This window comes from Bombina bombina, chromosome 9 (genome assembly GCF_027579735.1).
Source record: "Bombina bombina isolate aBomBom1 chromosome 9, aBomBom1.pri, whole genome shotgun sequence".
NCBI lineage: Eukaryota > Metazoa > Chordata > Amphibia > Anura > Bombinatoridae > Bombina > Bombina bombina.
In genome coordinates this window covers 46,054,959-46,068,144 of record NC_069507.1, presented here as the reverse complement: position 1 = coordinate 46,068,144, position 13,186 = coordinate 46,054,959, and the positions used below count along the sequence as shown (strand labels likewise).

Below are 13,186 nucleotides of genomic sequence, written 5' to 3'. Positions count from 1 at the left end.
CCTCCAGAGGTTTTTGAACTACATTTCCCATGATTTTCATCATGGGAAATGTATTTCCAAAACATCTGGAGGTCCACAATTGATGACCCCTGCCCTAAAGGATTTTTTTGTCAAATTTACCTTTTGGAATTAACAACATATCAATTTAAAGGAAGAAAATGTCTTGGCTTCATTCTTTTCTTTCTTGAGCATGTTGATTTTGTAATATATTTTTACAATTCAGTATCATGATTATACTATTACTTACGATGTGTAGCTGGACTCTGTTTTCTCCAATATTTTTTGCTTTTGCTAATAATTTGGAAGCTTGAAGGCTGTAGTTTTTTCCAGTCTGTGACTCTTTAAGTTGCTCCTGAAGTTTTTCTGTTTGCCTTCTAAAACAAAAATATATAATTATCAAGTAGTTTGAAAGGAAACAACAATGAATAGTAGCTACCCCAAAAAGGTAAAGCCAATGATGCCTATTTATCATATGTCTGTCGGACCTGATCAAACAGTGCGGATCAGGTCCGACAGACATCGCTGAATGCGGAGAGCAATACGCTCTCCGTATTCAGCATTGCACCAGCAGCTCTTGTGAGCTGCTAGTGCAACGCCGCCCCCTGAAGACTTGCGGCCAATCGGCCGCCAGCAGGGGGTGTTAATCAACCCGATCATACTCGATCGGGTTGAATTCCAGCGATTCCTGTCCGCCTCATCAGAGCAGGCGGACAGGGTTATGGAGCAGCAGTCTTTAGACCGCTGCTTCATAACTGGTGTTTCTGGCGAGTCTGCAGGCTCACCAGAAACACGGGCCCTCAAGCTCCGTACGGAGCTTGATAGATAGGCCCCAATATTTGATCATACTATTTATCATTTCTACTGGGTCTGTTTGCATTGAAATAACAATAACACAGATTGCTCTCCGCATTCAGCATTGCACCAGCAGCTCTTGTTAGCTGCTGGTGCAACGCCACCCAATGAAGACTTGCGGCCAATCGGCCGCCAGCAGGGGGTGTCAATCAACCCAATCGTACTCGTTCGGGTTGAATTCCGTCGATTCCTGTCCGCCTCATCAGAGCAGGCAGACAGGTTATGGAGCAGCAGTCTTTAGACCGCTGCTTCATAACTGGTGTTTCTGGCGAGCCTGCAGGCTCGCCAGAAACACGGGCCCTCAAGCTCCATACGGAGCTTGATAGATAGGCCCAAATATTTGATCATACTATTTATCATTGCTACTGTGTCTGTTTGCATTGAAATGACAATAACACAGATTGTGACCTTAAAACACTTCAAGTTGGCTAATCTCTAAATACAAGACAGTTATAAAGTCACCCATTATAACCCACATGTATATCCAAAGTCTGTTGAAGTTTTTAGTTAAAAAAGCCAGTTTGCTATTTAAAGTATATATATGGCTAGATTACAAGTGGAGCACTAATTTATAGAGTGCCTGTAAATGGGCAAAGTCGCTCATTCACAGGTGCATGATAAATAACTAGCCATTAAAAGTGGCTGGTTAATGTTACTGCAAGCTTGCAGTAGCAATAAACACTCCGCAAATTAACTAGAGGTCAGATCTCTGGTCAATTTTAAAAATTGCCTCCAAAATAAAGTGCGAGGTTTATCAAAAAAAAAATGAAGCAGTTATAAGGGGTTCAAGTGAGAGGGTTTGCGGTGCCTTTACATTGTGGTCTAAGGGGAATGCGTGTTCCCTGTAAATATATATGTATGTGCTTATATACATACTGTATATATTAATGTGTTAATATTCATATACTTATATGTATATATCAAAATTCATTAAAATTATGGGGGGAGATAAAAAAACTAAATTAAAATCCTCCATGTCTCAAAATTAAATCAATGTAAATATTTGCACAGGAAATTAGCACATCTAGGCAAGTATCCCTGCATGCTTTTCCCCAGAAATTCTTAATATACAATGTTTCCAATGCACAAGAGAATTGTGGGTAAGATATGCAAATTCTCAGTTTTTTTGCTTCAAAATACTGTTTTGACACAGCGATCCTTTTAACAGGATTATGACAGCAAACCAGAAATCACTCACTAGACAAGTCTGTTTAATTCTTTTTGGAACTCATCAGTAGGAGATAGATTTCTGGTTGCTGCATTGGTAAAGCTATTTTCATGGTTAAACCAAAATTCATTTCCTGTGCAAATATTTACATTGATTTAATTTTGAGACATGGAGGATTTTAATTTCAGTTTTTTATCTCCCCCCATAATTTTAATGAATTTTGGTTTAACCATGAAAATAGCTTTACCAATGCAGCAACCAGAAATCTATCTCCTACTGATGAGTTCCAAAAAGAGCGAAACAGGCTTGTCTAGTGAGTGATTTCTGGTTTGCTGTCATAATCCTGTTAAAAGGATTTCTGTGTCAAAACAGTATTTTGAAGCAAACAAACTGAGAATTTGCATAGCTAATTTACATATCTTACCCACAATGCTCTTGTGCATTGGAAATGTTGTATATTAAGAATTTCTGGGGAAAAGCATGCGGGGATACTTGCCTAGATGTGCCAATTTCCTGTGCAAATATTTACATTGATTTTATATATATATATATATATATATATATATATTTGCTGACCATCGCTGCACAACTTACCCCCTTCACTGTGTTAAATTCTCATGCCGTGTCCCATGACATGAGAACTAGACTCCCATTGGAGCCTCTGGAAGCACGCTCTCATGAGTGCAAAGCTTCTCTGCAATGAAAATGCCATGTCACGTTCACATTGCACTCAACTTGTAATGCCAGTTCACATTTGCGTGCGCTGGTAATACTGAGTGTAGAGCAAATATCACTCTCACGTAAGCACAATTTTGTGCTCCACTTGTAATCTGGCCCTTAATGTGTTCCCAATTGTCAATTTTACCTGCTGGAATATATTTATTTTTTTGCAGATAATTTTACCTTTATTTGTCCTTTGAAATTGATAATTTTGCCTGTTGCATCCCCATATATACTGAAATATAAGTAATAAACATTTTCCTTCTAGAAATGTTATTTATATAGGAGATAATATCAATGATTAATCTCCTAGTGGGGGAAGGAGAAAGAGATAGATTTTGTATGGAAAATAGCTGCATGTGTTTATTCACCCAACCATAATTAGTATTTAATACATAAAAATAGATATCATTATCAGGCCTTCTTTACTTGCAGGCTCACCCCATTGCTATGGGCATACCCTAGGTGATGGTTTTAATGAGAAAAAAACAGTTCTTTCAAAGACAGAAATAAACAGGAATGAACAATTTTGCATAGACTTAATACTCTGTAAAAGGTATAACAAGTCATTTGAAACACATTAGGGGGGAATAAACTGTGTAGTATAACATCCCTTTAATGATCCACAGATTAATGACTTGCAATCGACTTTAAGTTGACTTGTTAAATCCAGCCCAACGTTAAGGTTAATGTTGGGGTTTTCAATCAATTAATCTGCACCTACTGACTAACTATAGTTAGGTCTTAACAACCTAATTATAGCAAAGTCTAAAATATTTTTTGATGATTTTTGTGAATTTATATGGTCAAACAATTAAATTAATCAAAATACAAACAAGCCCCTTCAATTTGTTAAACCAAAGACAAAACCAAAATGCATCTATAGAAACATTTTACAAATATTTTAAGGAATATATTTTTGATTATTTTAAATTCATATTTAAAAATATAGGCATAACATCTGAATATGCTAATTTATTTTACTTTTAAAGTTCAAAGTCAAGCTTGTACCATTTGAATTTGGTCTTACTTGACTTTGGATAATTTAAGAATTGTTTAAGATTGGCTAAATAAAGGTTAAACACATTTCAGCCAATCAAACTATACTTTACTGATGTCATTTTACCATTTCATCAAAATAATTTATTTATTTAAGTCGGTCAATGTTTGAATTTTAAACTCATTCATTTTCTAAGAACAAGCTGACTTTAAACTGACTTGAAACAGCTAAGTTTAACTAATTCTACAGACTTTTTCCTAACAAAATTTTAAAAACGTCAAATGGTCAGTTGACCATTAGTCAAAAGACAACTTTATTTTTCATCCATAATTAAAGGAATTGATTTAAAAGCAGCTCTTGGTATTGATAATCTTATAAATCATTTTTCAAAAAGGGATGAATTCTATGGGGCCTATTTATCAAGCTCTGTATGGAGCTTAAAGGCCAATGTTTCTGGCGAGCCTTCAGGCTCGCCAGAAACAGAAGTTATGAAGCAGCGGCCTAAAGACCACTGCTCCATAACCTGTCCGCCTGCTCTGAGGTAGCGGACATAAATCAACCCGATCATATACGATCGGGTTCTTTGGCACCCCATGCTAGTGGCCGATTGGCTGCGAATCTGCAGGGGGCGGCATTGCACCAGCAGTTCACAAGAACTGCTGGTGCAATGATAAATGCCGACAGAGTATGCTGTCGGCATTTATCGATGTGCGGCAGACATGATACGCTACATTGTATCATGTCCATCCGCACTTTAATAAATATACCCCTAATGCATACTTTACATTCTCCCACTGCAGTTTGTTAAAAAGGGAAGCATTTGATCTTAAACGTTTTACTGTGATGTCATGGACTATTTGGCTTTAGTATTCCTGCTTATGTACAGCAAAATAAATATCTTTTAGTGATTGATTTTTATATTTTTGTAAATAAAGCAAAAGATAGTAAAAGAGATTTAGTTCCAGCTGATTGTGGACAATCATTAATACAAACTTTCAGCCAAATGAATAAACATTGTAACATGGTAGGATGGAAGTTATGGAAATATACACAACTTCCTAATTGTAATCTAAAGGTTTTTATGTAAAATCAGTTGTTTAACCTGAGGTTAAAATCTATACAAAATTGGCAGAGGACTTTTGCCGAATGGTAAGCTGGATTTATCAAACAGAGAATGTCATGTTTCCAAATATCTCTGTATTCACATCTAGGTGTACGGTCTCAAATTCAAGACATACAGTTTGTTCAGCAGACCTGATTTATAGTGAATGTAAATAGTCTTAAATGCACAGTCTAAATAATTTCATGTCTGTGTGTCTACAAGCTCACCATTTGTCAATACATTGAATGCCTTGACTTGCAGATGCCATTTCAATTGGGATATAAAACAATGAAGAAAACTAGTTTAGATAATAATGAATGCATGTTCTTTATGCCAACTACAATAGTTTTATTATGTTTACATAAAACAATATTACATTTGCTGAAGATTGCCAGCATCAGCTAAGTAATTTATCACTAATAGGATAGCGTACATATACACATACAGACATATGTATATACAAAAAATCGCTTTGTTTTCTTATATGTTCACCATCTCATATGATTTGGGGTTGCCCAAATTAATTAATACTCCAAGAAATCACTGGTCTATGCTTAATGATTTTTCCAAACTTAAACATGACTTAAACATATTAAATTTGGAAATGAACTAGTGATCATGATATTTTACTTATTAAATAATCCCTTTATTTTCTGCCGGCACACATAAAATACCCAGAAAATTTTCTTTCCTTTTTGTAGTCATCTAGTTTGCTCATTAAGGAATTGTTAAAATCATATGATTTGTTATTATGTTTTAAGTTAGATCTATAATAATGAAATGTTCAGAAGAATTGGAATTGTATATATGAGAATTGAAAGGTGATGAACAATTTAAACATAACAGGATAGAAAGTGTAGTGTTTGAAAAAAAATAATGATCCAATAATAGCAGATCTAGTAGGTCAGAAAAGTCACAAATTAACTTGTGATATATGTGGCATGTGATGACAGTGCCACTTTTAAAGTCATCAAGTTATTTTATATAAACCATTGTACTGCCAGTGTTCCTCTATAGAGATTGCATGGCTAATTGCTGGATTTTATGTACCTGTTAGCGATGGGTGTGATTGAAAAACCTGAACTCAATGATTTGTAAAAGTGTCAACATACTTTTGGCCATATAGTTTATCTTATTTTTTCTAAGCCTTCAATCTTAGTTGGAAGTATATACAAAAAACGCCTTACATTATGACCCTATCCCTTAGCATTGAGAAATCTTACTTTGTTCTGCAGTAGAATACAGCACAAATCACACCGGCAAGAACCAATCCAAAGACAATGCATGAAATAGACAAAACTTGCTGCTGGTATACCGCTTCACTTTCTGTAACAAAAACAAATGACAATTTATTACGCGAAGATCCATATGACACATTTTGTTTTTAAAGTAAAAAATAAAGTTAGTCACATATGTAGTTTCTGAACTTATGGTCCTTACTTTTATAGATATCTTTGTTTGCCTTTTTTTGCATTTTGCTCTTTATTGTTTTACTCGTTTAAATTGTGAAGAAATTATATGTAAAAGTATAATGATCATGAGTCATTTCACATTGTGTATTTGTAAGAATAGTTTTTTTATGTATAGTTAAATATAAAACACTGATAAAATATTATAAATTGCTCACAAAGACATTTCCAGTCAATAGTTGAAAGGATGACAAGTGTTTATTAGCACCTACGTGTACTCATTATGAATGTAAATGTAGAAAAAAGAATACATAGATACAAGAATACAAGATATTCTTTAAAGGGACAGGAAACCCTAACATTTTCTTTCATGATTTGGATAAAACATACAATTGCAAACAACATTCCAATTTACTTTTATTATCAAATTTGCTTCATCCTCTTGTTATCCATTGCTGAAAGAACAGCATTGCAGTACTGGCAGGAAGCTGAACACATCTAGTTAGCCAATCACAAGAGGCAAATGTGTGTAGCCACCAATTAGCAGATAGATCCTACAAGTGTATAATATGTACATATTCTTTTTCAACAACAGATACCAAGAAAGCAAAGCACATTTGAGAATAGAAGTGAATTTAAAAGTGTCTTGAAATTACGCGCATCTATCTGAATCATGCACGCTTATTTTGACTTTCCTATCCCTTTAAATTTATTTAAATAATTGCAGTGTAGTTTGACTTAAATCAAATTCTAGTATCAAAGGTTATCAATATTCCCTTTCTGCAAAATTGCCCAATAATTCCACAGATATGTATTTAGCTAAATTAATAAAATATAAAACAGCATTGAACTCTATCTTATTGCTGAGTACAATTCACTTGGTTTTAACCTTAAAGGGACAGTATACACTCATTTTCATATAACTGCATGTAATAGACACTACTATAAAGAACAAGATGCCCAGATACTGATATAAAAATCCAGTATAAAACGGTTTAAAGACTTACTTAGAAGCTCTCAGTTTAGCTATGTTGAAAAGGCAGCTGGAAAGCCCACTGCAAGTGGGAAATAAGACACTCCCCCCTCCCCCTTCTTTTGCATATGAAAAGACCCTTTACACAAACAGGAGCAAGCTGGAGAAGGTAGCTGACGGTATTCACATAAAACTTTGGGGCTTGGTTAGGAGTCTGAAAATCAGAGCAATGTTATTTAAAAATAAGCTAAACTATACATTTTTAAAAAAATTAAACTTTATGAGCTATATAAATAGATCATCTACAAAACATTTAGGCAAAGAAAAAATGAGTGTATAATGTCCCTTTAAGCTTAATAAATAAATCCAAATTCATATTTTAAGCTTTGTGGCTTGCGTTGAACAACAAACACAATTTGGATAGCCCCAAAAAGGGTACAACTAGATAGCTACATAGGACTGGTTTGTTAAAATCATAATTGCTTAGTGCTGTATACAAAGCTGGGTTTAAAATATAGTTCAATAACCACATAGGTGTTTTATTTCTTTATTCTGATCACAAAAACACAATTCCAAACTTTTTCACCCATTTATTTTAAAATATGTTAAGGCATAACTAATTGCATTTTTGTATAAGACAATAGTATTAGAGCACTAAGAAAATTAATCTCTTAAGGGTTTGGAATAAATGTACTATTTAAAAAAAATATTAACATTAAAGCAAAGGGTGTCAAATGTGAGTAATGAAATCAGAATTAAAGCATTTCTTAACATAATCTTTTTGCTCACAGGTTAGCACGGGTATTATAAGTTGATGGTAAAACTTTTGTGTGCGAGCAAACCCAAAGTGCACTAACTTTAAAAACTTTGATAACATGACCACGCTGACTTTTTAGCCCTGTAGACTTCAGTTAAGAGTGAATAAAGTAAAAAAACCTAACAAGTACGCTTATGCGCTAACCTAACCGGAGTTATTAATATTTACATTCCAATTTTCTTTACATTTTTATAAAAAACACATCTCTCTCTCTCTCTCTCTCTCCTCTCTTTCTGTATATATATATATATTATTTTTTTTACAGTATCTATAATAATAATAATAATTTTTTATTTTTTTAACATTTAATATTTCCATAACTCGCTTTAATATAATGAATACTTCATGTACGCTAACCCGACACCGCATTAGTCATTATGACATCTATTTATCAAGCCGTCAACCGCAAATACGCTGGAATTCTGCAGCGTATTTGTGGCGAGCCTGATTCCCCTTAGTTATCATACCCTACAGACCGGCAAAAGTAGAATTTTGTGACGTAACATAAGATCCACCGGACTCAGTCCAACACAGATCGATGCTTACGTCATTACAGAGGTTCCGAATGCAAATTCGGCACAATCTGACTACTTTTGCTAGTTATCAAATTTCTACCAGGTACACTCGGCACTATTCCGGCCCAGCGTACCTGGTTTTCAATCCGCCGCCGTGGAGGCGGTGGATGCCATAGGAATCAATGGGAGTCTGAAAGCAGCGAAAGCTCATGTTCGCTGCTGCCCGATATCCCATTGATTCCTATGGTAACGTTTACACCTAACACCCTAACATGTACCCCGAGTCTAAACACCCCTAATCTGCCCCCCCTACACCGCCGCCACCTACATTATACTTATTAACCCCTAATCTGCCCCCCGTCACCGGCGCCACCTACATTATACTTATTAACCTCTAATCTGCCACCCCCTACACTGCTGCCACTATTTTACATCTATTAACCCCTAAACCTAAGTCTAACCCTAACCCTAACACCCCCTAATTTAAATATAATTTTAAATCAATCTAAATAAATATTTCTATCATTAAATAGATTATTCCTTTTTAAAACTAAATACTTACCTATAAAATAAACCCTAAGCTAACTACAATATAGCTAATAGTTACATTGTAGCTAGCTTAGGGTTTATTTTTATTTTACAGGCAAGTTTGTATTTATTTTAACAAGGTACAATAATTATTAAATAGTTATTAACTAGTTATATTGCAGCTAGTTTAGGCTTTATTTTATAGTAAGTATTTAGTTTTAAATAGGAATCATTTATTTAATGATAGGAATATTTATTTAGATTTATTTAAATTATATTTAAGTTAGTGGGGGTTAGGGTTAGACTTAGGTTTAGGGGTTAATAAATTTAATATAGTGGCGGCAGTGTAGGGGATGGCAGATTAGGGGTTAATAACTTTATGTAGGTGGCGGCAGTGTCGGGGCGGCAGATTAGGGGTTAATAAGTATAATGTAGGTGGCGGCGGTGTAGGGGGCAGATTAGGGGTTGATAAGTATAATGTAGGTGGCGGCGGAGTAGGGGGCGGCAAATTAGGGGTTAATAAGTATAATGTAGGTGGCGGCAGTGTAAGGGGCAGATTAGGGGTTAATAAATATAATCTAGGTTGTGGCAGTCTAGGGGGCGGCAGATTAGGGGTTAATAAGTATAATGTAGGTGGCGGCTGTGTAGGGGGCGGCAGATTAGGGGTTAATAAATATAATGTAGGTGGTAGTGAGTTCCTTGAGCGGCGGTTTAGGGGTTAAACACTTGATTTACTTGCAGGGGGTCCGTGAGCAGCGGTTTAGGGGTTAATACATTTATTAGAGTGGCGGTGGGCTCCGGGAGTGGTGGTATAGGGGGTAAACAGTATAGTATAGTGTGGGCGTTTAGTGACAGGGTACCAATAAAGATGGGAAAAAGCCGAAGAACAGCGAGATCGATGACTGTTAGTTAACAACAGTCCGCTGCTCATCGCCCCGTACTTGGAGTGCGGCTTTTTGACAGCTTTTTTGATAATTTTGGAGAACGTATTCAGGTCCACGGCAGCGATGTTAGGCGATCTTAGGCAAGCATATTAGTGCCGTTGAATGCAAGTAAGTTGAAGGCTTGATAAGTAGATGCCCATGTGTGAAACCCGAAGCGCTATGCATATTTTTCATTACAATGTTCTTCACATAGAAATTAATGTATTTTTTATTATTAAATATATATATGAAAAGCATTACTGGGCTAAAAGAAGCTGCACCCAGGTGGTAAATCGCCATAGAACAGGCTAACAATAGTATTGAGCCAGTTGTTCATTCCTGTGAGTGTGCTTCTCTCTGTGATATGTGATAATGCTAATGTAAAATGTATATCTCTACCTATATATCTATATGCATAGATATATACGTATGAGTATATACAGATATATAGAGAAATATCTTAAAATTAAAACATTCGTATGTGAAGAACATTTGAATGAGGAATAGATACACTACATAAGAGGACTTACTTCCAAAATGATTACATTTAATTTATTGTTAGCATATTGCCATTCAAAATGTTGACGTTTTGGCATGATTACCATGCCTTTTAAAGACCTACAAAGTGTTACAAACCACATACTACACAAGTGCACATTTAGCTATTTTATTTGCTATGTATTGATTACATATTTGAACGTTTGTATTTTTGCAGTGCTAATGTGTTTAAACAACTTTCCAATTTACTTTTATCACCAATTTTGCTTTATTCTTTGGTATTCTTAGTTGAAAGCAAAACCTAGGAGGTTTATATGCTAATTTCTTAGACCTTGAAGGCCACCTCTAATCTGAAAGCATTTTGTCAATTTTTCACCACTAGAGGGCGTTAGTTCATGTTTCATATAGATAACATTAAGCTCACGCACGTGAAGCTCCTAGGAGTGAGCACTAATTGGCTAAAAAGCAAGTCTGCCAAATAACTTAAATAAGGGGGCAGTTTGCAGAGGATACATACAGAGGATAGATACAAGGTGATTACAGAGTTAAAATGTGTATTATTATAACACTGTTGTTTATGCAAAACTGGGGAAAGGGTAATAAAGGGATTATGTACCTTTCTAAACAACAAAAAACATATTTTCTGTCTTTAATTGTATTTTCTTTTTAATAGGGATGTATTATAAATTGAAAATTGAGCACCCGGGCATATTAAGCTAGGGGCGATAGATAGATAGATAGATAGATAGATAGAGATAGATGATAGGTAGATATAGTTGAAATAGGGAAACTGATATAGGTTGATTACCAGGACACTGCACTCTATGGATTTTAAAGTAAAATAGAATAAAACCATTGTCAGGGCAGTGTCTATATTGTCTTATATACTGTCTTTAATTGGATACATATTAACAAGAAGTCATACACTGTTTTTTTTTAAAAAAAAATTGTCAACTGTAAGATTTTTCTTTTCTCCGGCAAACAATAAAGAAAATAGCAGGTATTCATTTGTAATGTTAAGATTTAAATAACGTATTCACTATTTTTTAAATGTGACCTTTTATCCTCTTATTAAACAAAAACAAAGTATTACTAATCACATTTAGCTATAATATAATTGTTTTAGGCTAAATGACATTAAACACTCAGGGATATTTTCAGAGTCCAAATTTAGTTGGACGCATTCCAAGCAATGTCTCTCTCGTTTGCTTGCAGGCCTTTATTTTCACATGAGTTTCACAGTATGTTTTAACTAATTTCTCAGAAAAACATCTCCTCTTGGTAATTAACTAGAAAGCTGTGCAGCTTGATAATGAAACCTAGAGGAAAGAAGATCAAGAAAGCAAGCTATGGATTCATTTATGCTTTGGCTAACAATGATATGCTTTGTCCATTTTAAAAGTATTTTCTATGACATGGAATCAAGGGTTTTATTTCATTATGATAGAAGAACTCTTTGACTGGTTCACCCAATGCAATACTCCATTTTCTGTTTTAACCCCTTCCCACCCAGACTGCACACCCTCTAGCCCAGAATCCCATTCAGTAAGCGCCTTTGGCTTTAGTACAGCCAAACAGCTATGACGTTCTATGCCATCCTAATGGCTTTGGCGGCTGTTTAGACTGGGCTGATGTGTTATTCTGTAGCAAAACAGAAATGTCTTGTAATTACCTTTATATTTAATAGACGTCTAACATCTTCCAATTTTCTGCTCTGTGTCTCCAAAATAACATAGGAATGTAAAATATGTGTACCGGGCATCGGGGTTCGAGCTTTAGGTCTTACATAGTGTCGGGTTTATGCACATGAAGAATTACTAATCTTACATCACGTTCTTGAAATATTAAATATAAAATAAAATTAAAAAAATAATATGTATTAAAAAGTATTATAGATACTGTAACAAAAATGCTAAATAGTCCATAGAATATGTATATATATGTGATCTAAAAAATCAAGTGCACAAAAGCACTTCTCATAGTGCAATACATTATTGCTTGTGTAATGCTTTGGTAAATATACCGATTAGGCAGAAACTGGAGATACACTATACCACTAGTGAATGTGTGGTGACTCTAGTAAGCCTAGGTATTCAACCATTTACATTTCGGCCATTTAAATGGGTACTAACGATATTAATCGCTACTACTGAGCAGTGACAGCAGTATACCTTGCAAGCCTGAGGGGGAAGAGTCTTGGATTACAGTAAACCTAAAGGAGTGCGGTGGACATGATACACTACATCGTAACTTTTCCGCTCCCACTTTAATAAATAGGCTCCATTATATAAACTTTTATGTGATTTAATGAATCTGTTTTAAATATCTGGTATGTTCAAGCATTAAAGAACCACTAAACAAAGTAGAAAGGCATAATCAGTAAATGCAGTATAAAAATACAATGCAAAAGCACTTAAGGGACAGTCTAGTATAAATTAAACTTTCATTATTCAGATAGGACTTTTAATTTTAATCAACTTTCCAATTTACTTTTATCATCAAATTTGCTTTTTTCTCTTGGTATTCTTAGTTTAAACTAAACCTAGGTAGGCTCATATGCTAATTTCTAAGCCTTTGAGGGCTGCCTCTTATCACATGCTTTTTAAATCTCTTTTCAACACAAAGAGACAGAAAGTACACGTGGGCCATATAGATAACTCTGTGTTCAGGCACAGGGGGTT

At 34.9% G+C, this 13,186-nt stretch overlaps 1 protein-coding gene across 2 annotated transcripts in view; it reads right to left on the bottom strand.

Moving 5' to 3' along the window:
* NRG3 (neuregulin 3) overlaps nucleotides 1-13,186 on the bottom strand; it is a 959,110-nt gene that overhangs the window by 43,011 nt on the left and 902,913 nt on the right. For both annotated transcript variants that reach the window (XM_053692070.1, XM_053692069.1), the window contains exons 5-6: nucleotides 6,066-6,168; nucleotides 248-374 (exon numbers count right to left, since the gene is read on the bottom strand). In XM_053692070.1, coding sequence (XP_053548045.1) covers nucleotides 248-374; nucleotides 6,066-6,168 — 230 coding nt within the window. The remainder of the gene's footprint in view (nucleotides 1-247; nucleotides 375-6,065; nucleotides 6,169-13,186) is intronic.